Below are 27,606 nucleotides of genomic sequence, written 5' to 3'. Positions count from 1 at the left end.
TTTCGCGTTGTTGTAAGGATCCCTTTGAAGTACCACAAAAAGGCGGTACGGATTATGTAAACACACGAGACGCAAATTGATTAACAGCCCGCAGCTATTCAATGCGGTATAGTGCTGTACACAATTTTAATTCGTACACAATTGAGTACAACAATAAATTAATTTCCAGCCAGTTCTGGAGGTCTCTGTGGTACAAGAGATGTAAAAAAGCTTGTTATAAACATGAAGACAGTTCCTAACACACTTGGTGTCTGCTCTACTGCTGCTGGCTGCTGGGCTCCATCAGGTTCTTCATTCTGTGGAGAAAAAGACAAGAGTCCTGAAACTTTATGCTGACAAAAACAAAATGATTAGTGCCACATGCAGTCAAAGGATATGATGTTCTAAACTCCATTAACAATTATTAAACTGGCCTTAAGAAAAGCATACCTACATCACAAACAATAATATTGGATGGCCCAAAGTGTACAATTACAGGAAAGTGATAATCTATTGGGTGTGGTCAGCTAAACAAACTATTAAACAAACAGGATGTGAGTGTGTGTGTCATGACAGAAAGGGCGCCAGGTTTAAGACAACAAATTGAGGTAGTGGTTAAAGGTGATTACATTATTTGGATGTCTGTCATCCCTTGCGTCCTGTTGACCCCCAGGTCTTTCCTCTTGACCCCTTCCACGTGCTCCATTGTTTTGTGCAGCAGCGGCATTACGAGGTGCTACACACAAAAAAAAGAAAATTAATAAAACAATTAACAAACACAAACTCTGTGTTAGCTACACCAGTCTCTCGCACCTGTTACGGGTCAGGCATGCAACACTAAGTGTTGTATACAGGCATAGAGAGGCTGTCATCCAACACACCTCTATACACTACCCAGCAAACATTTATCATGGCTTCCTGGGTAACAGGGACTTACTATAGGCAACCATACAAGAAATGATTATGGTTGTGAATTACTGGACAAACCAGATGGTCAAGTTTTTTTTTGTATAAAAAAGGCATTCTTTGTAATAACCAAACACAAAATGGCTTCCAATAATACCTTGTCTGTTCCTCCTCACTGAAAACCAACCAGCCTGGTATCTATAAAAATTAATAATTAAATTAAGAGACACCACACACACGAACATGCATATAGACACACATACAGATATACATATTACCATGCTTCAAACCCAGTGTCCCTTATATGTATTGTTTGGTTTTGCCTTAAATGGGACACACACACAAACACATGAGCTATACATACACGTGCATACGCACATGTCACGTATACACACTGCATGCACATGCACACACGCACAAAAACAAAGCCTGTGGCTACTGTACTAGATGGTCACATTTACCCAGTGAACCAGCACTGGGACACCTGCATTCTACTCAGGTGCTATGAGTCAGCACAGACAAATCTGGATTAGTAATCCACAGGAGGCTGTACCAGGACCACCTGGAGTTCTTTTTACCCACTGTGATAGTTGCTTTTACTTCCCCAGATTAATTAACACTGCCAAGTCACCAAGGTCCCCATGTACACACCACGCACATTTACTATACAAAGGCATCACTGACAAGCAGGTACACACATATCATACGCACATGTCACATACGCACATGTCACACAATCACGTACACACATGTTACGCAAGTATTTATGCACACGGCACACATCACTTGTACGCACACAACACACATTCCAAACAGACATGTACCAACACGTACATACACACCCCAACCACACCTCGACCACACCACACATATAACACCTTAAATGACTACAAGGGGTATACACAGTTACAGTGACACACACACACATACACACACACAGAAGTTTGCCACACACAAAACAATATTCACACCATTACTCCACACATTCCAGGCCACCCTAAAGCAGGCAATGACCAATAAGATGTCTACACTGCCTACACACATTCAACAGGGACTAGATAAACTGTCAAAACCAGAACTATTTCATGAAAAGAATTGGTTATGACAAAATCCAATATTCTAAATAGAAGAGAGCTAATTATGGTTGTAACCAAATAAGGAAGTGTCTTCACCACATCAATCTACTATTGTTTGTACAATAACACATTCTTAATATGGGCAACTAACTTCATTATAGTATGGCCACAACATTGTCAGAGCCAGTATCATATGTGTACAGCAATAGTGTACTAGTCCAAAAACTTAACTGTGTGTATTTGTGCCTCTAATTATAGAGTGAAACCTCATTACTATGGTTACCAAAATAAGGCCTCGACAATTATAAAGTTACAAAGTAAGCGATAGCTATGTCTGGTACCTAGTCAGTCAAGTGTGCAAATTGTTCATTGTATTTTGCAAGCAATCTGAAATTGACTGTAATTACAAAGAACATCAAAACATGTAAAGAAAGAGGAAGACAACAGACAACTGTCCTTGCCAAACCACAGAAATTTCTGCATAAACTACATTCATTTATGACAAAAGCATGTTCCACTAATATACCTATTGCCACAGCTTTACCACATTAACCTCAATACAGTGTGGTAGTGTGGTAGTGTGGTAGTGTGTGGTAGTGTGGTAGTGCTACATCATAGGAAGCACCACAGACAAGCTTATCATACAACAAAACTGATTCAGTTAGTACATTGGGTGTTAATAATGTTAAAACAGTCCAGCCTATTCAAACAGGCCACAGCTCTCAATACCATAACCCACCACTAAATACAAATTATCCCTCAGGCCAGATGGAGGTAACAATAGCAGAGAAATGGTTTCCTAAATCAAAAAGTATGATTAAGACACAATGCACATCAGGAAGAACACATTTGTAAGGAAACACCACAAGTTAGACTAGAAGTTATTGTTTAGTGATCAGTGGAGCAACTAATATACTACATCACTCACAGTCAGGTACTTCCTGTAATGGACACTGCTAACATGACCATACCTGACTAACTAGTACAACAAACTAGGAGTTAGTTCATATGATAACTTGTACCTTGCAAGGCTGTGTGTTGCCTCTGTGAAGTGTAGTATGTAGTGATGAAGCCATATAGTGTGTGTATGTGGTGTGTAGTGCGTGTGTGTGTAGTGCGTGTGTGTGTAGTGTGTGTGTGTGTGTGTGTAGTGTGTGTGTGTAGTGTGTGTGTGTAGTGTGTGTATGTGGTGTGTGTGTGTGTGTGTGTATGTGTGGTGTGTGTGTGTGTGTGGTGTGTGTGTGTGGTGTGTGTGTGTGGTGTGTAGTGTGTGTGTGTAGTGTGTGTGTGTAGTGTGTGTGTAGTGTGTGTGTAGTGTGTGTGTAGTGTGTGTGTAGTGTGTGTGTAGTGTGTAGTGTGTGTGTGTGTGTTGTGTGTGTGTAGTGTGTGTGTAGTGTGTGTGTAGTGTGTGTGTAGTGTGTGTGTGTGTAGTGTGTGTGTGTGTGTGTGTGTGTGTGTGTGTGTGTGTGTGTGTGTGTGTGTGTGTAGGGTACAGACATACACACTCACATCAGTAGTAACACAATGATGATGGCAAATGCCAGGAACTTGCTCATTGATGCAGAGAAGTACACCAAAGTCATTAACAATATAAACGAGAATAGTCTATAAAATGAGTCCACCCAGTCACGTCGAAGATCATTCTGTCCCATATCTGCCATCCCTGGCCCAGCATTAACAGCCATATTTTCCTGGAACTGTTCATTATCTCGTCCTCTGGCCATCGCTGCCGCAGCTGGAGCCACTGGTGGTGCTTCTTCATTGATAACTTGAGGATGATCTGCAGGCGCCTGACTTGGGGTAGAGCTGCTACCTCCTCTGTGTCTGTTGTAAACAACAAGAGTTTGTAATGTGATAGAAAACCTCATTACTGGGGCCATCTATAGAGCCTAAAATGGTCACTACAATGAGGTGGTCCTATTGAAGAAGTCATGAAGTACATCTTAGCTACTTTACATGGTCATTATAATGAAGTGGTCTTATTAATGAGGTCTTGAAGTACTTCTTAGGTCTTATAAAAGAGGTGCATTAAGTGAGTTACCCTATAAACAGGCTAGCTTTACAAACAGGCTAGCTTTATACATGAAGTAATACAATAACAACAGACATCTTGTGGGGATTATTAAAAACACATAAACAAGTTGTTTATAACTCTGTCCACTTTATAACCAATCAGGAATTATAATTGCACAATCAACAACTTGTTTCCCATCTCTTTTATAACAGTACCCATTGGTCAGGTAAAAGGCAGGAAGCCCTTAGGTGTAGAACATGTACCTTACTACATGAAAGGTGAAATTGTTAAATAACATGTGTTGTAAATTAATTATCTTATTTGATATTTAATTGTGCACTATACTTTAGACCTTGAAACATAGATATGCAGGTATTGTGTGTGTGTGTGTGTGTGTGTGTGTGTGTGTGTGTGTGTGTGTGTGTGTGTGTGTGTGTGTGTGTGTGTGTGTGTGTGTGTGTGTGTGTGTGTGTGTGTGTGTGCACGCATGCTCGCTGTGTGCTACAAACATGGACTTGCAGCAGAATACATGACACATGTACAGTGCAACCAGTGTAATATGGACACCTTGGAGACCAACCAATAGTGTCCTGATTATCAAGATTTTCCAGGTCAGTTTATGCACCAAGGGACACTTTGGGACCTTAACTAAGTACCTGGAATATGCAGGTGTCCTTGTTATCCCTTGTTCATTAACAAAGAGACTATTCCATTGCAAACTGATCAATTACAACACATCAGTGATATGCATGGCAGAGTTATCAAAACCAAATCAGCCACTACTACAAACTGATAACATTTTAGCTAGAGACTTGGTGACTGATCATCATCATCATGAATCACTGCACAGCAGAGCAGACAATTGTCTGCTGACTATGCAATGTTTTCAATTGCTTAACAACTGGTGCTCAAATTGAATTGTGGCTTTGGATATTTGAGAATTTTTCCTCAACCCAAAATCAAAGAGTTGGCATCTCATTTTTACTTGTGTGAAGTTGTAACTTTGGCTTTTACTATGCACAACACCTTGCAAGCCATACAAATATGGTCTTTCTTAGCTTGTAAACAGCAATTATGAAGTGAGTCAGCCAGAACCATATATCGCACACACCCACACGCACAAAATGCTAACCCTTCACTAGAACACTGAGCCACCTGTGCAATGCACTACCAAGTCATTACAGCCAAATCCAATACTGGTATAAGAGTTTGTACCATGTCTCATGGTAGAGTGTGGACACCTAAAGTCCTCACCCGTTACATTTCAAAGGCTCAGTTTCTCAGACCAGTGTTCCTTTGATATGTGACTTCACCTTCTCAATACAAGATACCACTTGGTGGACTGAGACATTTATAAATTATGTGAGACATGGACAGACACACATACTGTACATCACATACCTATCAACCCCCTCACAACATGACACAATCCTCATGACGATGACACAAACAACAAGTATTTGATAACATCAACATTATCAATATTAACTGGAACTTGTTATGTACTGAATCACACCAAGCTAATCACCATGGTGATACCCATAATAGGAATGTAATACAAGAAATATACACACAAGATACTATTACACAGCCGTCAGCAGGGAAGCCTCTCATCTGACACGTCTCTATATCATACCTGTATATCTAACACCGCATGTTTGCTACACCAATAAGATTTCGTAGCACCACACTGATCACTTTATTAATCTGACAGTATTTATTGCCACCAACAGAAGCTAGTCTTGCCAGCCAGCCTGTATGTTTTTCTTTATCATCTGATAGAAAAAAGACTAACCAAATCACAAAAAAGAAGAAATACAGGCTGGCTGGTGAGACTATACAGAAGCTTCAGTCTATATCACAATACTACTGTGATGCTGGTGTAGCAGGAAAATACTGTTACAAATGTAGCACAAAATAAGCACACTTTGCACAGCAGTGATCCAACTACTTGTAGGTCTAATGATCAATATAATCACTACAGGTGATTACACAGGCAGCTTGTCCATCAATGATTACCCTATATGACACCTTGGAAACCATACTGAGGGACAGCACTTCTAAATATAAGTACTACCTTATATGGTGAAATATCACGTAGTAAAAACAACGCAATGATGTACTTAGTTATGAATTTCTGTTGTTAGGAATGGCATGTTAGCATCTCTCCCATGGACCACTAGTCGACTGTAAATTCCAGGACAGTGAGTTTGTGATGGACAGATTTTGCTCAAATATTGTTTGTCAATTATACTGCAGAGGCTTCAGATACAAGGAACAGAGCTAACTAGTGGTATTGCCCCTCCATATACTTTGCTTACAGCAGGATCTGTAAGAGAATACAAAATAAAGGTTCTCTTGCAGATCATTAAACAAGAGGGAAAGAATATAAGCTACTGGCACAGCCTCTCTAGCGGAAGTTGTACCTGAAATGTGTGTTAGGATCATCAGTATACTCAGGTCTCAAAGCTGCAATCACCATCTCTTTCTGGCAGCCTATTTGTGGCCCAACTACTTCTGATGTAGGAGTTTGCTATCCTAGTTAATTGAGCTGTGACATCACAAGCAGATCTCTCTTTAGCCTTCACTAATAGCATTCCTAGAACTTGGTAAGTGTTAATGATAATTGCTATCAGGTTTCTCTGAAGTTAAACATTCACCATTAACAAACCTATCAAGTGTATCAATATCTTGTAAAGCACACCCTAAAGGCACAACAAACACATACCCACCCCAGCATGTTGATGACACAACACTTATGTGTAAGCTAACAACAAATTGTTAAGTCATAATGACAGCAAGCATACAGCAGCTGTTGCATTCATTACTTCATGACTGAGGACTTGATAGACATTTTGAATATGATTATCATTTCTGACTTCACAAGCCACTAGATCATGATGGTATCACACCATTATCATTTTGTCCTGCTTCTGTGTCTGGACAATTGCTAGCATGCTAGGGTACTACAATGTATAGGTGCCTACCAGTACAAGTAGAGGTTGTTATCACACAGGGATTGTAGAAAGTCGTCGCGTGATATATACTCACAGCACCAAGCATAGACAAACAAACCAACTTATTATGAACTTCTTATGTACACCAGATCTGATGTACACCCCTTTGCTTATTGAATTACGATGTGGCCCAAAGCAGTGTCCTTTGTCAAACATCAAAGGATTTTATGGTGACAACTACTATTACAACACAAGTAATGCAATCCCTTTTAATCCACCATTTATGCAAGCAGGTCAACAATATTATAGGAAATGAGTGATCCTTGAAAATAAAATTGCAAATATCAGTACATTTGTTCACCTGTAAAAATTATGTACTTAAAAAATCCTGCTACAGTGTGCTTCACCATGCAACACTGCACATTGCAGCATAGATACAATAATGCTTATAGGGATTGGAAACAGAAGTATCTACGTCATCATTTGTGTACAAAATCTCCAATGTTACGTCACAGCCTTTGATGTTATCCATGTTTTTCCTTACTGCGTTGGTACAGATAACTCACATTCTGTACAAATTTCACTTCAACTACTTCACTATGAGGTTGTATTAAACACTAATGGAGCCATTAGACTGAGGTAAAACGTTTCTGCTGGTTGTAAAATTCATTTTTGTAACTGTGTCAGTCGAAAGGGCAGGTCGGACTTGATGAAAATGGGCTTGTATCTTTTTCACCTATGAGTATTTAAACTAATTTATATGCCGAGTTCATGTCTCATGGCCATAACTAATAAGTAGAGCCTACTTTATCCAGTGAAACTGCTCTGCTTTGTAGTATGATGTACCAAAAGTAACCAAAACACGGATCCCACGTGCACCCACTTCCGTTTCCAATCCTGGTAAGCATTATTGTATCTAACAAAGAGAATCATGCAAGTACTGTTGTTTATATGATGGGACTAGTCTAGATCACGGTCATGGGTCCCACACAGACACATCAAATCACTCACTAATAGCACAAGAGTGTTGGATTGATCAGAGTGGATGACACGTGTTTCTTATAATTATCTCATTAAACAAAGCATGCAGCAGATACACACCCATACAACAAGCTCTTGTACACATGTACTACACTTTAAAGGCTACTACTTGTACCACTAATCCCTACCATGTGACCTAGCTAACTACACAACCTGATATAATAATAATGTCAGTGATGTCACAAAATTAAATTTCATACATGATTACATTAAGTACACACTCAATAGTTTTTCACATGCAACAGTTCAAAAAAGGTTAACATCTTTCCTCATTACCAGTACACATTTTTTTTTGGAATTTTCAACTGGAGTAGGGACCATAGCACATCAATAAAAAGTACAGAAACAAGCTGGAGTAGTGCACAATATTAAATCACAGTAAAACAATAAGAAGAGTTATATCCCTACTGCGCTCAAGATACCATAATGGAAATGCACAGTAGGGATATAACACTTCTTATTGTTTTACTGTGATTTAATATCATGGACCACTCAGGTGTATGTACTTCATGACCTCATTCCTAAGGCCAATCCCAAAGCTAGCCATATTTGAGGTTTCAACATATATCATGTTTTGTATTGCTGGAGGGTTATTGGAGGCAGCAGTGAAGTACAGCTAATAAAAAGTGTTCTTAGCTATGAACCCTGTGAGGGATAGAGCTAATACACTCTGCAGCAGTGGAATTGAATTATTGCCTTAATTAGCAAATTAAACTAGGCTTTATTTAATCCACCAATTAGGAATGTGGGCAGGTGGATTTAGATCAATAGCTCACAACTCAGAAAGCAAGGCTAGTTACTAGCTTAAAAAGTTGCCAATGGTACCAAAATATCATTGATGAGGTAAGGAAAACAGCGATGCAAGTAAGGTTGCAAAGCTAAAAGTTAACATCATGTGTAACTTATGTATTTGAGTAATTTCATAATTACATGACATACACACAGACAAACACACCTCAGTTGCTGTTGCTGCTGATACCAATGTTGCATGTAGGCTGCATACATCGGGTGTACATATGGGGGCATGGCCTGGCCTACATTAGGAGGATTATACATCGGTGGAGTAGCCAAGGAGTGTTGTCGCCAAAACTGATGAGGAGGCGTGGTGGCAGCTCGCAGGCTAGCAGAATCTACTGACATTGACCTGTAACCATAGTAACAGCAGCACAATAATTTTTTTGTGAAGTACTCATGGCACAAACAATACCACAAAAAATTGTAATACAGAAACTAAATGTATTTACGTACTTTGTGATGGAAATATTTCTTAATAAGGTATTACGCTTATATGAGAGTAATCCCACAATCAAAATATAATGCGATACAACTTTTACTCCTAGCAAATGATTTTACCCTTGCACACGTACACACATACTACTGACATTCTATTCTACATGGTCAATGAAATGAGACCAGCATGTAGGGTGTATGATAATGTAGTAGTGTAGTTGTATTGGTTGTAACAAATTGTTACAATACATCTCTGTATTGGGATCAGTATAAACTTGTAGCCCAGCTCCACCTATTGACATTGTTAGGTGATAATTGGATCAACAGTGTGTAATATTGTAAGTGTAGTAGCCAGTCAGTTGTGAAACATTGACGTTCTCTATTTGTAACTGAGTAAGTCTGACTCGTATGCAATTACAGTTGAACTAAAAATATGCCAGACATCACCTTGGGGAAATCCATAGAGTAGTGTCTTGATTAACTGGGTGTCAGGGTGTCATTTTTGAGGGTTTCATTGTACCTTGGCAAAGTTCATATCATCTGACAGTAAAACGAATGGAAACAAATGGAAATATAGCAGTGCTGTAAGACTTAGTGCTACCAAACCTCAATGAGCCGCAGCTCGTATAATATCTGCCCCTGGATAGTAGCCACTCCATAGCCTAGAATTATTGTCATAAAGGCAACCCTTGGATAAGAGCCATGGCTTGTATCTGAATATACTGATGCAAGTGTTGATAAGACATGTTCGAAGGCAAAGGAGTTGTTTTAAGCCAGGAAATAACATTTCTGAGAGAAGGTAAAATGAATGATAGCATTGGAGGATGATTAAACAAGGCTAATCACCTGTGAACCCGTATAAGCAGAAACATTCCTACCAAAACTGTATAGAACAATTCCACTGAACATTGTCACAATACGGCTGAAAGTTCTGCAAATATTTTTTGCAGCCAAAGGGACACTATACAATGAAGACAAGCCCCAGCTAGTAATGTGAATACCACTTGATGGTCAGTGTGGGATACAAGACTGGTTAGTGGTCTGGGTGTGCCTGACACTGTTCAACCAAAACACCTAGCAGTAGTAATATCAAGGTGTTTGAGGTGAGATGATCAAAAGACTCTATGGTCATCCTGTATGGCTGATCATAACATGTAACCAGATCTGTTCATGTAACCAGATCTGTTCTGACTCTTTGAGATCTCTTTATTTATGTGACTAGCAAGATACAGAAAGTACATGATTCAAGCACCTTTGTAAAGCGCAGTAGAGGACGGATTACATTTAGAGATTTTGCTTCACATTTCTCAAACTATATTATCCATTGTATGTCACATGTTCATTGGGGACACAGTCAACCAGGTGTCTCGATCGTTAGATAGGTAATACGTGCAATCAGAGCAGTGACCAAATTAGCACATTAAATTATTTACAAATGCTTAGGCTTTGAGCATGAATGTAATGTTTGCAAGACAAAGCAATATTAACTTTTACAATGTGTCATACCCACTGGACATCTGTTAGCAAACAAACTACAACTTCACAATTCATTTTCTTGACCACACCGTCTATCAAAAGTTGTGTGAAAAGTGAAAACCGACCACATGGACAAAATCTACACAAGATCATATCAACAACATGTACGGAGCACTGGTAACTTGTAATGTATAGCCAATGAGTGGTTGAAATGTGGTGAATACCGGTATAGAAAAACACACAGTCCCACTGTACATGTGTCAGTACAGTCTTACCATTGAAAGAGGACAACCTATTTGTAATAGTACAAAAATGTGTTTACCATAAATGGCTAGTCTCAAAGTGTACAATATTGTACTTTGCATGGGAGGAGTATATAACACGACTTCTGTATGGAAATAATCACTGATCACAGGCTTGGCATTATACATTGCTACACTACAAATAGCCAAACTAATTCTAGTTGTTTGGTCTATGACTAGAAAATTATATGGACATTTACAAGACAAGATACACTGTTAAAATATTTTACACCACAAGAAAAACCTTCTTAATGTATCTAACACCAAATTCAGCATGTAAGCCTTCATAGACGCAAACAGCACATTAAACAACCTACAATAACACACGTTTGTGGTACATGACTTTTGGAGTTCCAATAAATATCCATTTTGCACCGTACCTTACTTTCATCTCCAATTCTTCTTGTCATCATCGCAAGCAAATCACACTGAAGCTGGGTGGCTTTTGTAAAAGCACTTTACCTTCTCAAAAGTGTGTATTGCAAATGCCTCAAAATCATTTGAAGCACTCACACACTACTACAAAAGGGAGTGAATAGTTACACTGATAATGATCATATTCATAGAGGATACCATATCCTTAGAGTTGCTACTATAGGATATTCTAATAAAGCAGTCACCTAATACAACAGTCAATCATAGCAGAGACAGTCACAAGTGTCTGTACCACTAGTGCAATAGTCCATTTCCACGCAAGCTAAAGTATTTATGGTATGGTAATGAATACTAATTTATTACACGTTGCACAACTTCTGGTGTCCTTTGGGAAGCCTTAAAATGTATTGAAACCTATGGGTACTGTTTATTCTTATTATAAGGACATACTTTCATAGCAGCCACTATACTACAACAATGACGTGAAAATTGGAAAGATACGCTGTGTTGTGATCGAGAAATCAGCGATCTTGTGCCAAATGGTAGTGATATCTTAAGTTTTAAAGGCTGTATCTTTCCTAAAGCAAGGTATTTTTACTCTTACAAGTATAGAGGATCATTAGGCAACAAAACATGGCCACTAAACCTACTGTAACGGGCAAAATAATCGCCTAGTATTGATAGAATCACAGCGATGAAAGATCGCCTATATCTGCAATAAAATTTTGCATAGTGTTGTTCCCAGCCTTGTAGAAAAGTAGCAACAAGGTTTATCTTACTAAGTAGGCTTTCTAGATGCTGAAAACAAAGTCACTAGAGTCTTCTGCCATGCTAAAGTCACTTCTTTCCGCTTTACAATACAGCGAATCTTCACAAACTATATACCATTGTGATGCTAGCAACCTGAAGATTACAATTTCGTTCTCATAACAAGAATAAAAGGTCCCGTGAAGATTTTTATCTCACTCCCATAGGCTTCAATACATTTTAAAGGACACCGGATGTTGCACAATCGCTATTAACCACCACATTCCTTAGCCCTTATGTGAAAATGGGCTATTGAAATAAACACTAAAAAGTAGTGAAACAAGAGACACGGTTGTACAACAACATACACGTGGAAAAATCTCTTACTACAGAGAAGATTTTACCACACACAGCTGTTATGTTTCTTGTTTCACTGCTCTTAAGTAGTAAATTGGTCCCAACTTTATTTTGAAATCAATACTTTACTAGTGTTGCATTGATGTGAGAATTTGCCGATATTCCAATAACCAATATTGGATGATAATATTTTCAAGCAGATAAACGTAGCCAATCCAATATGGTACTGCATGTGTACCTTCCTGTAAAGTTTGATTATAAAGGACCAATTATGTTTGTTTATATATAGTGCTACCATTATAGCTGACAGCACATTTAAGCAGTAATGACAATGTTGTAGTCTAGGAGATGCAACTCATTGCATCGTTTGGTGCACTCAATGCATCGTTTGGTGCACATCAGCACATGAGCATGTATTTTAGTAAGTACATATAACTGTATCTACTGTCTTTCCCATCACAATACTGCTATAATACACAAGTGTATGGTTTTCCGATAATCAATCTGATAATTGATGCAACACTATACTATACTAGCAAATACAACACGTGGGCCATCACGACGAGTAGTGAAATAAAACCAAATAAAAGATAAATAGCATATAAAACAGCCACTTGTTGCTTCCAACCATCATACATACAAATGTTCCCAGCTATGATCAAGTACTGTCCAGACACACTGTCCATCAACACCAGATTAGGGTGGTGGATACACAAGGGAAAGTACATCCTGTTGTGAAGTGTTATATATTTTATACAAAATTTGATTTTCCTTGGCTGCCAACTTCGATTTCATAATGTTTCATAACTGTATAAGTTGTATCCTTTTTAGCAGCTTGGCTGATTAGATGGATCAGATAAACCATAAGTAGTGAGTGCTACAGTCCACAAATAACAGATTGCTAGTTAACATTAACACATTTTAACAGCCATATTAAACACACATGAAGGTTGTCCCTTAAGTAGCCAAGAGTTATTAGAGCAATGAAGCCTGCTCCATTGATTTGATGTCTTGTTAGCACAATTTAAATTGTTCATAAGCCACCTGCTCATCGGTTTGTTCTCAAATGTCACCTACACGTGTAGTTGATGGGGTTGTTTTCAAATTGTGTCAGTTCAGAAATTTAATATTGACATTAAACTGGTACAGTAGTAACCATGGTAACAGTGTGGAATAACATCCTGCCCTAGTCTACACATCCCAGTTCACAACAACCTATACACTACTACTACTACCACTGGTTACATATATCACTGGTTACATATATCACTGGTTACATATACCACTGGTTACATATATCACTGGTTACATATATCACTGGTTACATATATCACCGGTTACATATATCACCGGTTACATATACCACCGGTTACATATATCACTGGTTACATATATCACTGGTTACATATATCACTGGTTACATATACCACTGGTTACATATATCACTGGTTACATATATCACTGGTTACATATATCACTGGTTACATATATCACCGGTTACATATATCACCGGTTACATATATCACCGGTTACATATACCACCGGTTACATATATCACTGGTTACATATATCACTGGTTACATATATCACTGGTTACATATACCACTGGTTACATATATCACTGGTTACATATATCACTGGTTACATATATCACTGGTTACATATATCACTGGTTACATATATCACTGGTTACATATATCACTGGTTACATATATCACTGGTTACATATATCACTGGTTACATATATCACTGGTTACATATACCACTGGTTACATATATCACTGGTTACATATATCACTGGTTACATATATCACCGGTTACATATATCACCGGTTACATATACCACCGGTTACATATATCACTGGTTACATATATCACTGGTTACATATATCACTGGTTACATATACCACTGGTTACATATATCACTGGTTACATATATCACTGGTTACATATATCACTGGTTACATATATCACCGGTTACATATATCACCGGTTACATATATCACCGGTTACATATACCACCGGTTACATATATCACTGGTTACATATATCACTGGTTACATATATCACTGGTTACATATACCACTGGTTACATATATCACTGGTTACATATATCACTGGTTACATATATCACTGGTTACATATATCACTGGTTACATATATCACTGGTTACATATATCACTGGTTACATATATCACTGGTTACATATATCACTGGTTACATATATCACTGGTTACATATACCACTGGTTACATATATCACTGGTTACATATATCACTGGTTACATATATCACTGGTTACATATATCACTGGTTACATATATCACTGGTTACATATATCACTGGTTACATATATCACTGGTTACATATACCACTGGTTACATATATCACTGGTTATATCATTCTTAAACACAACAGGGATACACAGAATGGGGCACAGCAAAGCTACTTTGATAGGAAGGTGTTCGAGTCAAGGAAAAGTTTGGAATAGTCCACCGGAGTAACTTAGCATCACTAGCGAATATAAAATGGCTATCCTGCTATGCCTGTGCTAGCATTCTTCTGTCGTACCTTACTATCATAAGAAATTTTAAAAGTGACTTTTATAATACACTGTTCCTTGTCCATAATATTTTGATGTGCCCCTGACATTATTTTGCTTTCCTGTTGTACTACAGTGACTGTTCTATTAGAGTATTTTATATAGTGATACCCAGGCCTGGGACTGGGTTCTGACCACACCTGTTGTTATTGGTGTAGCGAACAGTATAGAAAGTATCTGTTTACATCATTTTAAGTTACAGTAGTAACAGCTGCTAGACGCTATATTTGAGGCAAAAATCAACAGCTTCTATGTGAGAAAAAGAAACCCTTTGCAATTGTGTACAACTGAAGACTGAAAAATTGCTGAGTTACCAGGCCTTCATCTAGGAAATGACTCAAGGGGGCAAAATGAAGTTTTAGGAGAGTAAGGGGGGCAATAGTTTAAAGATCTGTGTCTGTGTGCTTACTTTAATGCACACAGCATCTACGGGGTCTGTGGACATACCTGTATCATAGACACTAAGATTGCTTCTGGTCTATTCTCATGTACCTGAGAATGACGTGATGCTCCAGGGATTTTTTAGACGCCCGTAGATTGCTTTTAGTGCATTCTCAGTTAACACAGGTATCACCGATAAGTGATATACCACATCTTTATCTTCAATTCATAATTGGTTATGCCCAGATGTAAACAAAACATTCTTGTAAGGGAAATTCCCTTGGGGTGGGATACATTTCACACCAGTTTGAGATAAATCAGCTCAGAGATACATAGTTTAAATACATAAGTTTTGTACATAACACATGTTGAACTATAGATGGGTCAAAGTTCCTGAAGCTAGTCAATATTCTCAAGATTTACAGGTGCAATTTTCCTACTGGATAAACTGGTTACACAGTCCAAACATCTTGGTGAACTATCAAGGCATATTTGGATCAAGGAGTGATAATGCAAAAATAAAATATGTTTACGTAACAAGCACAAAATCAGGATACTCTAATAGAACATTCAGCAAATCATCAACTGTAACTATAGTGGGGTTGATTAGTGAAAAATAAAAATGATTATAGGCAAACGCTGGTGGCTTTGGGTCAAGAACTACGATGCCTAATTAAAAACAATGAATCCTTTCACAGTGAAAAAGATGTGATATGTAGTAGTCAAGAAATGCTGCACCCTTTGGCCCTAGCTAATGCCACTATAGTCTTTGCATTCTGGAAATGAACGAATTTCTGTAACTTCCGCAGTGGCGTAGCCAGGAAAATTTTTTTACTGAGGCAAAATTTATACATTGACCTAATTGAGAGGGTCTGCTTCTGACTCAACTGATTCACAAATACTTTCAAGTATGGGTGGTGCAGCATTTGGAGGTTGACTATCTGGTTGGAAGGCAGAAAGTGTTTCAGAAGACTTAGCATTTTTCTACGTGTCATAAGTAATGCTCCAGCTTACTTAATGCTACAGTTTACCATGCTACAATTATTTTAGACTAGTTTAATTGCACTCAACACAACTTACTCTGGAGATATTTTTAGTGGTCAGGACTGCAACGGAGGTCATAGTCATGCACAATAGTACTATACTTTTATTGATCTGATGTGATGTTTAAGTAAAAGATTATCTCTTTCATGTGATGCTCAACTGCATGAGCTAAGCATGTCAAGCTAGGGAGTCTGGGGGAATGCTCCTTCAAGGAAAGTTTTAAAAAACAAAGTTATGTTTCGAAATGGCATGTGGAGGCTAATTTTTGATTGTAGCTGCTATCAATGTATGATATGCATGATCAATTAGCTCAATGCAGTGCCATGAAGTTGACTCATTGGAACTTTTGTAAAGACAATTAACATAAATGTAAATGATTTAGACCAAGCAGTGTAATGAGAACAGTGGTTATAATCTGTATACTGTATGCTCTATTAGAGTATATTGCGATGACTGCTCTATTAGAGTATCTCGATCTTTTTACAAATTCAAGTAGCTGTGAAATGGTCCAGCACTGTGTCACCATGGGTTCTAGTCCTGCTTAGTACTACAGTCATAGATTCTATTATGTGTGGTACAGTAATGCTATCTATTATAAACGTTTAAGTATCCGGGGTGCCAAAGCTTAGGCCTGCTCAGCCTGTCAGTGTTGAACATTTTTACCGAGGCAGCTGCCTCGGTTGCCTCAATGGTAGCTACGCCACTGCTTCCGCATAATACAATGTATGGAAATGGAATGGAATCTTTGATGGATAACCATTTGAATGACACAGATTTTACTTTAGCATTAGGATGAATGGGAAGGCAGTGAAGACTGTCAATTTCAAGAAGACAAAAATGTTCAATTCTTTTTTTTAAAAGTTAACCCTCAAAGTCCAATATATTGGACGCAAGCATATGGGCTGGTATAAGCCGTTATAACTACTTATCAGTACACAATATAAGAAAGAATTCGCTAACACCACAATACTCACCATGAAATTCCTGATAAAATCACACCAAGTATCGCTTTGTTTGAAGAGAATCTCCATTGCTAGGCAGCCAAGAAAAAGTAGCTCTTTCATTATCGTCTGCCATTACTCTACACCTGCTACTTTGATCGGCCATATCTCAACGGTACTTCGTCCTAGCGCATCGAACTAAATGCCATCAGACTCAGCACGTGATGGCGATTCGATTTGTATACAAAAGATCATGTGACTACCTCATGAATTTGTGATAAAGAAAAAACAAAGTGGATGTTCAGTGGAGATGACATCGCCCGTTCATCACTTCACATCACAAGTACTGTTTTGTGTAGAACAAAACTGTTATGATATTATTGTTGTGTATGAAATTACCATTAAGTCAATGCCAAACAATAATCCGTCTTCGTTTTACAGAAGACCACTGCCTTTCCTTATAACACAAAGTTACCATTCCTCCTTACTTGAAAATTAATTTGGTCCTTGAAGGGATAATTATTAATTAATTAAAGGAGCAGTGCATTGTGAATTGTAAACAAATAATGTCATTTTTAAGGAGAACGTGTGCCATTAAAAGGGTGGTCTTTGTATATCTGTCCTTGTAAGACGATTGTAAGCCAGGTGAGAATGGCCCCTGGGTTGTCTAACATTGTAACAAGCGGAATACATTATGGTAAGAGGTGTGGTTACCCTGTTTGACAAAGCAGTTCATTTTTATACCCTGAAGCTCTTTGTTGCCAACTTTGACATCACATCTTTTCCATAATGGCCATTATTTGTAGTGCACACTCTTTAGCAGTATTTGATCAGATAAAGATATGAGAGGTGTCAGACTAGATGGTATCACTGTAAGAGTCATACTCCGATGAGAAGTACTACTACTCCATGTAAGGATACTACAACAATCAGTACAATATCTCACTAAGACTAAATCCTCTAACTACTCTTTACCAAGAACTCCTTCCCCACCTGTGCAACAATGGAAACATGTTAAATAACAAAACTATAGGAAAGTATGACAATCTCTCAAGTTTCAAAGTTTCCCTTATGAAAGATGGTATGATATTCACTTTCATCCCATGAGAGGATGATGCAATTAGTAACCAAAAGTGACCAAATAATGAAAACCACATCATACCGCCACACAAGTTATGATAACAATGACTGATGAGATAATTACCATGGACTAGGAAAGTTTCACTGGGCAATAGTTTTGTGGTTACAGTTTACAAGACGATTAGCAGTTAAACTTTTGCAGTATAGCTTAAAATTGTTAGCATGTAGTAATGTCACAATATGAAAATTTGTAATATCATGATTGATAATCACGATATCATGGGACTTGTATAGATTTTCCTCTATTACGATTATCACGATATACGATATATTGTGGCATCACTAATAGCAGGTAGTAAAATTATTTCAATTTTTAGTTAGCTTTGGAACCGCAAAAAATGGAAAACTTTGTCAACAAAACTTTCTCTACTTATGGTATACTACTTATTACGACAGAAGATCACAACATTTGTGATAATAGCAATCTCTTTAGAAGCAATGTGATACACATCAATACAGCTAACACTAGCTGTATTGATTGGTACCAAGAGTTCATAATTCTGTTATTTTGAGGGAGAAAATTTTGATTTTGCAGTTTTGAGGGTTACAAGTGAAAAATTTTATCATCAAAATATTTAGACCTCCATATAGTATAAAACATTTTGCAAATCAGCAAAATATTTAATTTTAGCAACATAGCTCAACATTGAAAAATTTGCCCCTCGGGCTATGCGGTATCTGTGCCATACAAATATTATGAACCTTGCTGATACACACCCAATAGTTTGATTCCATAACAACAGCAATATGAAGGTCTGGACCATAAAAACAGGATATAACTAATTTATATCCCAGTGTGCAAACGTTTGCGGATAGTAAATTAAGTTCAGTGTGAGTTCCTGTCACTGTGCTCAAGATTTCGTCCGAATTGTGTGGAGATTCAACTTTGTAGCTACAACAGAGACCCTGCATACTGCCTATTAACCGTAGTGAAGGGCGGTGTTACGAAGCAACAGTTCCAGGTACGGTTCGCCTTCGTCAGAAGTTGGTAAGGTGGTGTAGCGTGGTGTGCAATAGAAAAAAAGACCAGTCCGAGATAGAACGATGAAGCTGGAGGTTATCGAAAGAAGTTAGTTCTTCACCAGTGACTGTTGGGACTGATTGCTGGAGCGAAAATTGGCACAGACTGTTCTTGACATTTGTGACTGGATCTGCGAAAACCCGACACATAGCGCATCTTTTGAATTCCTGTTTATTAAATATTTATAATCTACTTAGCCAAGTACACCTTTTGGCAGTTTCAACCTCATAAGCCAATAATTTTGGGAGTTACAACCCTACAAAGTAGCAACAACAGAAAAATCGATTTGTACAGCAAGTATTGGGAAAATAAATTACAGGCGCTTACTAAAACGGTTGTAACTTATGAACGGATTAACGTACTGGGCTGAAATTTTCACCATCATGTTCGTCATGAATAGGGGAATCATTTACTGGGTAAGTTTGCCCTTCTGTCAACTTTCTTCACTGCATACAAAGGCGAAATTCATGAAGAAAAATCGATGGCATACAATCGCTTTGACGTGACGTAAACAAACGCTCATAACTTACGTATCCTTGATACTACGCAAATATTTCACCCATTGTTTTCAATGCTTGCGCGTTTTTGGCTTGCGCGTTTTTGCAGATCCGGTCACATTTGTTAAACCATCGTATTGGTAACTTGTAGTGATACTGTGTAAAGGATTAACAAGATTTAGCAGGTTTAAGTGCTGTACTGGTGTGTTTTGTATCAATATTTCCTTATTTGGCTCTTTATTCCATTGGTAAACAATACCATTCGTGGTTATTATGATGTCACGAACGAGACTGAGCGGCTCTGCAACAGGGTGATAACTAATATATCCTACAGTAGCAGCGCCGCTCTGTCTAGCTGTATGGTAGTTATAACCCAGCGCGGAACTTTGACACTCCCACACACTGGGATTTAATAGTTGATACTGAACAATGCAAATACATCAGCCACCCACCCACATACTTATTTACACTTAATAACATTATCTGGTAGTGGTACCTTCTCACGAGAGTCTGGTGTTGGCCAACACCTCGGTCCTCAAAAATAGCAGCAGCGAGGATAGCTTGTCTGAACAGACAGTCAGTGACGCAAACCACCAGTTGATCTACACCCCAATAACATTTCCTCCCAAGTTCATGAGTTCAGGTGGTGGTGGAAAAGATTAATTTATTTGCAGCACCTCAACTCCTTCACCCCGAGGTCGCTGAAGGAAGAAATGCTAGGGAGTGCGGAGTGCTTTGATAATGATAATGATAATTTAAAGTTTGATATTGGATATATGATGGAGATCAGTTTCAGTGCAGTAGATGCTATGGGTGAGAGATAGTAAAGGGTTTATACTGTGGTCTATCAGCACAAGTACAACATGGTCAAGTATAAGAAACTCTGCTGAATAAACAACACCAGCACCTCCTGCAGGATTTATTGGGGAAATTTTTAACAGAAAAATCTGTTGGTGAATATTGCCAACGCTACAACTTCACCTACAACACCTGAGCAGGCAGTGAGTTCTGCAGTTGATATTTCACCATACACATGCAAGGTAAACCCCTTCAAAATTTATTAACACATAATACCAAGAGTGAATAATATTTTGAGTGAATAATAAAATATTATTCATTCTTAGTATGGTGGCACAATGCAGAAATTGTGCACTTTTCATAAAAGTATGAAACTTTTCACATAAGTACTACTACTACTCCTAACACAAATTATTTGATATAGTGCCATCGCAGACTTACTCTTAACATTATGATTGGATAAGCAAATTACTGGGGTCAAAGTGTTAGACTTATTCTCATTGACCTTTGGTGACTTTTACGGCCATTTTTGCCCAGAAATTTATAATCATTTCTGTCTTCATCTCCCTGAGGCATTAATTAACTCATTAAAACATGGTACAGTGGAACCTGTGTTACGGTCACCTGGATTAAGTGGTCACCTCTGCATAACGGCCATGGACACAAGGTCCCAAATATTTTCCCATACAAATGTATGCATTGTTGTCTGCATTAAGCGGTCACCTGTCTAATGCGTATAACGGCCAACCAAGAATTCGCCTATGAATCATTGTATACATAACTTTCTCCTTCATATAGCGGTCGCTACCTTTTATGGTGGCTTGTTAAGCCAACTATCTGGCACCACTGGCAGCACCGTTTCAATTAATGCACAATTATCACGCTTCCTGCCTTTCAATGAATACTATATAATCTATCAGGCTTCATTGCTTAAACGTATTCAATAGCTATAACCAACATTCATAACAAGCTCACCTTGTCCTATCTGTACTAAAATATTACTGTATTGCGGTTGGCGCGAGCCTCTTAATAATAATCACTCATCTATAATGGCCATAGCCACTAAAATGCTGCTGATCACCTTATACAGGTTTTCTCTATAACAGCCACCTGTATATAAAGGCCAGATATATCTGGTCCCAAGGTGACCATTATAGACAGGTTCCACTGTACTAAAATAAAGCTCTTGCTGTACGAAACAACTTAGTTTTTATTTGAAGTTAATAGGTGATTTCATTCCAAAGTTATGATCATTTATATTACCCATCCCTTACGAAAATTTTGTGTGCAACTTGTATGCAGTTTGCAATTACACGCATGCAGTGCTCTTAAGATGGTTGCAAAACAATAGCACAACTTTGCATATTCTCTGCATGTATACAGTTCAATAGCAAAAAACTAGTGAGTTCTTTTGCTATCATATTGCACATATGCAATTTGCTTCATACAATAACATATTCATGCTATCCTTTTACTTGTATATTGCACGTGTGCATTTTGTTCTCATACAATTGTACTCTTTTTGCTTGCATACTGCATGCTTGCAGTTTGCTTTCATAAGTTAGCTTTATTAGGGGGTTGTTTGCACATAAATTACACACATGCAGTCCGCTCTCTTTCTGCGTACATGCAGTATACAGTATGAAATAGCCAATCAGATGAAAACAAACAAATGTTTAAAAATTGCTCCCAAAACTGTTTGCTACTATTGACAACCTGTACAAAGAAAACAAGAAGTAGCTAGTCTTTATTAGTGGGATGTGGTGTGCTACAAGAAAACTTGTTGTAGCAGTACATGACATTACAAGTACAGCTGAGGTTGGCATCAGCTTCGTCTTGAGTCTCCTTGAAAGTTGTATGTCACAGGTGGAGAAACATTACTAAACATGAATAAAATACTATTGCTACTATTCATTATGGCTTCTTTGGTCTCTGTAACAGTGTAATTTTTAACCTTTGATTTAAAGACTATAGAAATGTACAATTGAAAGCAGACAAGAAGCAGGAGAGTATTTGGACCTGTATCAATTTCTACATTTTGCTTTTGGACAAATCTCAACTAAAGATCAAATCTGAAGAAAAAATTGTGCGCAGTGAAACTAAACAGTTTGTGGCTTGCAACTGACTTGTAGTTTTGTATTGCATGCATTTCTTGTAGATGTGAAGTACAAATGTAAAAGAAATACAAATATGAAATAAATAGCCAGTGTTTGCAAGCTACATGCATGTAGTCGCTCAGCTGCTAAACTGCTCACAAGTTGCACATATGCGATGGCACACATGCAAGTGTTTACATGCAACAGCTATGGAAATGCACGTGTGCAATCGGGCCAAATACTAACATGCACACACATGCATTTGATTACATGCATTTGAATGCAAATATACGTGTGTGTGCATGTGCATGTGTGCAAATTTTCATAAGGGATGAATTTTGAGATATTTTACCTCCTGGTAAGTAATTTATACCCCGTGAATTTTGCAACTAATAAAAGCGACCATAACTTTAAACGGAATTACCTATTAACTTCAAATCAAAACCAAATTGTTTCATACAGCAAGACCTTTACTTTGGTACCATGTTTTAACATGTCAAGTAATGCCCGTGAGGGAGATAACAACAGAAACGATAAAATTTCAGGGCAAAAATGGCTGTAAAGGTCAAATCTGCAATGGCACTATATCAAAAAATACATGTCATGAGGAATACTATTTATGTAGAAAGTTTCGTGCTTTTATGAAAAAGTGCACAATTTGGTTAATTTTAGGGGCTACACTGCTATACTATCTTGAGTATTTTTGGAACAACCAGATCAATTTGAGCTACGCAGGATATCTATTTTACTTGTGTTCTGCCACACGTAATTATTGGTTTAATTTTTTACAGTTCTGAAATCTGTACATGTGTAAAAATGCATGCAAAGTGATTGTGATCTGGGGGTGTCATTCTGAAGCGAACACTAATGTCACAATTAGACTGGGAGTGTTAGAAGAATCACAAACTATTTTATTTCTCTTCAAAACTTTTCTTACTGAAGACTTCTAATGGTTATAGATCTGTGGTACCAGTTTAAGTTTGTGAGTTTGACAAATGTAAAAATTCGGCAATATTTTACCCCAACTCAAAACTATTCTTGGACATGATAAGCAACCACGTGGTGAATACAATGTCAAAATGGAAGTATTTTAAGCATGTTAACTGGTCAAACATGAAGATGAAGGACTACTGCTCTGTTGAGTAAGTCTGCCATTGGGCTCGCTAATGTTCAAGATAAAGTACAACTGGACAAGAATGTGACAGCAGAGGTAACAGTAGCTGGGGTGGGCCATATCTAATGCTGACACCTGCCCAGAGATAAGAAGTTGGCAAGAGGCAACAGAACATGATGTAACATATTCTATTTATTACTATTTGCTGACAACTAACCAAAAGAAACTGGTGTGAGGAGGTTTAAGAAGTTGTGCAAAGGCATATTTTCAGCAAGAGGTTTTGGTGATACTGTTAAACTTAAGCTTATAAAGGAATTGCCACAGAAGAAAAAAGAGTCAACCACTTCTTCCAGATGAATAGACCATCAAGGTGTATCTAAAGGACCTTGATAGTTTGGCATTAGGAATGGTTAGGGCGGTATTCAAGTTAAAATTAATAACTGATGATTGGACTAAAAAGCCTGTAGCAACGCTTTTACCGTATGCATAGCATTTGCAATAGAAAACAAACTACAATCAGTAGTACCTTTCTGCCAACAAGCTTATAATGTACAGTGGGTTACTGTTGCTAGGTCTGAATCTGTTACAATAAGCTTCCAGCATATAAGAATACAGAAGGTTCAGGCAAAACTCCGCACACTCGAAAGTATTAAGATTTTCAGTCAGCAAGCAGACATGTTTGCAACTTAAACTTTAATGATTTCAACCTCATACATATAACCAACCCATGATGTACTCCACTGGAAATAAAAGCTTTTTTTATAAGTAAACAATGAGTGATGTATCTTAAGGGCACAACACTGGTTGGGAATTACAGTGAATTATTTGTATTTTGTTCCTCAGTCAAACCTAACTACTTGCTTTGGAACAATGTTTACTAGAACATTTGGCTATTCAGTTTGCTATTCCGTTAGCAATTGTTGTGCAAAATTGATATTTCCCATTAAATACCTTCCAAATCAAACACCTTATAGACCTTTTCTTCAAAGCAGAATGTAACTCCTCATCTTTTTTAAGTGCGAGATCAACATAGGTTCATCATTTTGTGTAGCAGAGCTCTAGATCTTTAACTGCCAAGGATGGCTCAGTGACAATAAGCAATACACTCCAGTGAAAACTGTATCAGTGTTTCACATGTATTGTAAGGTTAGACATTCTATATGGCCCAATCTGTTTGAGGTTTCTTGTAAACAAGAGATGGGTAATGCACATGATCTGCAGGTAGTGGCAGCGATTGAAGGTAATGTGCATCGTACCAAGGATAATATCAGTTTGCTCTTTGTTTATAAATGAAATATTGTTTGTAGAATAACTGGAAGTCAGAAAATGCTCATCTGATTGGGGGAGAAAGATTGGCTTCAGCTTCAGTGCGTTGACATTCAACGTAGCTAATTATGAGGAATACAAAAATGCGAGAAAATTGATTAAGATTTTGTCGTAAGTCAAAAAGACTAAGCGTGCACTGTGTTCATACAAAGGTGCATGAGATTCAAATTTTATTCCGTCAAAGCAATCAGGAAGAACATTTGTCAAAATCTGTCCCAGTCAGAGTTATCCCCGTATAATATACACAAAATTTTACGTCTTTGACACACACACTAATACATAACACCACCTGTTATCACATGTTATATACTTATCATACCGACGATATTGGTGAGTGTTGCTAGGAGGGGTGTGGCTGGGAGGAGTGGTGCTGGAGGGAATGTGACTGGGTTTTGCATGTCCTGCGACACTCCTTTCCACCTACAGGATGACACAACGTAATATCACACTAGTCTGTCAGTGTCACAACCATACACTGTAACATGGCTACCATCAATGGTAAACATATTTGTGATTGAAGAAAATAATGAAGTTGCTTATTAAGTATACATAGTATTATGTACTCTTGGTCTTAGTGATACAAATCCTTGAATTTTTGTTAGTTCAGACATATTCATGGAAAAAAATTAACCCACTATAAGGTGTGCGACCGGCTGAACAAAACCCTGTGTTCAGACATTTTCCCAATTTTTTCTATTGTTCGTTATTTAGAGCAATAAGAAGTGAAATTAAGTGTTGAATACCCTGTAATTGGAAACAAAGATATTCATACCCTTCATAAGGAAGCAAACCACTAGTGTATTAGGTGTACTTCAACTTTTGTTTCACTGTATTCTTGAAGTGATTAAAATGTTTCGTCTGTGTGTTTTAGCAGAACAGAATTTGCAAATATGGCAGGTTTTTATTTTGCTCAGCCAGTCACTTGATTTTAAAATATGTATTCACTAAAACTATGCATGACAACCACCTCCTTCCTGATGGTGGCAAGAACTGTCCGTAACTGGAGTTCTTATTACAAAGTATAATAAAGGTGACCTTGTCAATTGTTACATTAATATGTGTAGTCTTGTACTCTGATATAACATTGCAAGTTCATACACTATGCCTAAACGCAGTCAGACATATTATACAAAACACAAACACACCGCAGGAGTGGCCGATGACACTGAATGTCTATGCTCTGCAGCTCCATCAGAACTGGTAGTCTTTGTTGACACTCCTACACTATTAGTAGTTGTTTGAACACAAACCAGATGAACAGTGACTGTCTCCCCTGCCTCAGGCTAGAGAAAACAAAACAATTACACACATACAGACTGATTCAAGGGGGTGACACACAGGCAGGTCAATTTTGGCCATGATCAAACTCACAGACAGTCAAGGGTGCCAAATTCACACAAATCAATGGTCGAGGACAAAATTTTGACACCCACAATTGATAAATATGAATATCGGATGCAAAATCACATATCTTAAGTCACCGGTCAAGGTGAAAATTACCACAAGAACAGATCTTCCTACACTGCATGTCTACATAACACCCCCTTGTGTCTGCGTTTCAATGATTGATTGCATCATCACATCTTGATGCAAATAATATTTACAGGTATACATATAATTAGCTACCAATAATCCCCTACCATTCAGTAATAACAATGTTAACATGTTAACTTACTTGTTTGAATATATCCCTGACAACCATGATGTCGTGAAGCATCTTCCCCGCATGTATCAGTCGCTGGCTAGTCGCCGGCTGGAGCAAAATGATTTGTTAATAATAAGCACCACCAGTTAACAGTAACTACTGAGGCTTCTTCCTCACTACGAGGAAATGTTTTCGTCTAATTAACGCCCAACAAAACAAACCACCGTGACAAATATTACGAGCTTCTTGTACAAGAAATCTATTTCTTATAAATTATAAACTATCTTATCGTTACTACACAACGTACCGGATTACTGGGGTAATTGATCGAGAGAAACTGTTTTAAGTTAGCGATAGTCCAGTCTGAGTGACAGTCAACAACGAAATCTTTCACGGACTGGTTAGGGCTCTTAACCAGCACTTTAATACTATCACTGCTCTCATCCATAATGTAAACTAGCGTCTAATACTGTGATAAGGTCGACGATACTCCACCTGAGGAATCAGTATTCTACCGTATACCTTACATACAGTAGTAAATC

General features: G+C 37.9%; 1 protein-coding gene across 1 annotated transcript; it reads right to left on the bottom strand.

Annotated features, from left to right (window-relative positions):
* Positions 1 to 80: 80 nt before the first annotated feature.
* LOC136265029 (homocysteine-responsive endoplasmic reticulum-resident ubiquitin-like domain member 2 protein) lies at positions 81 to 27,606 on the bottom strand. The gene is made up of 9 exons (XM_066059789.1): positions 27,372 to 27,606; positions 27,095 to 27,172; positions 26,565 to 26,702; positions 25,739 to 25,839; positions 8,929 to 9,117; positions 3,471 to 3,785; positions 1,043 to 1,083; positions 609 to 715; positions 81 to 296 (listed from the first exon to the last, which is right to left on the bottom strand). The coding sequence occupies exons 1-9, from the start codon at positions 27,510 to 27,512 to the stop codon at positions 159 to 161; spliced, it is 1,248 nt and encodes a 415-aa protein (XP_065915861.1). The 5' UTR covers positions 27,513 to 27,606; the 3' UTR covers positions 81 to 158.

This window comes from Dysidea avara, chromosome 8 (genome assembly GCF_963678975.1).
Source record: "Dysidea avara chromosome 8, odDysAvar1.4, whole genome shotgun sequence".
Classification (NCBI taxonomy): Eukaryota; Metazoa; Porifera; class Demospongiae; order Dictyoceratida; family Dysideidae; genus Dysidea; species Dysidea avara.
The sequence above is the reverse complement of the archived record's forward strand: the minus strand, read 5'-3'. Positions and strand labels throughout refer to the sequence as shown.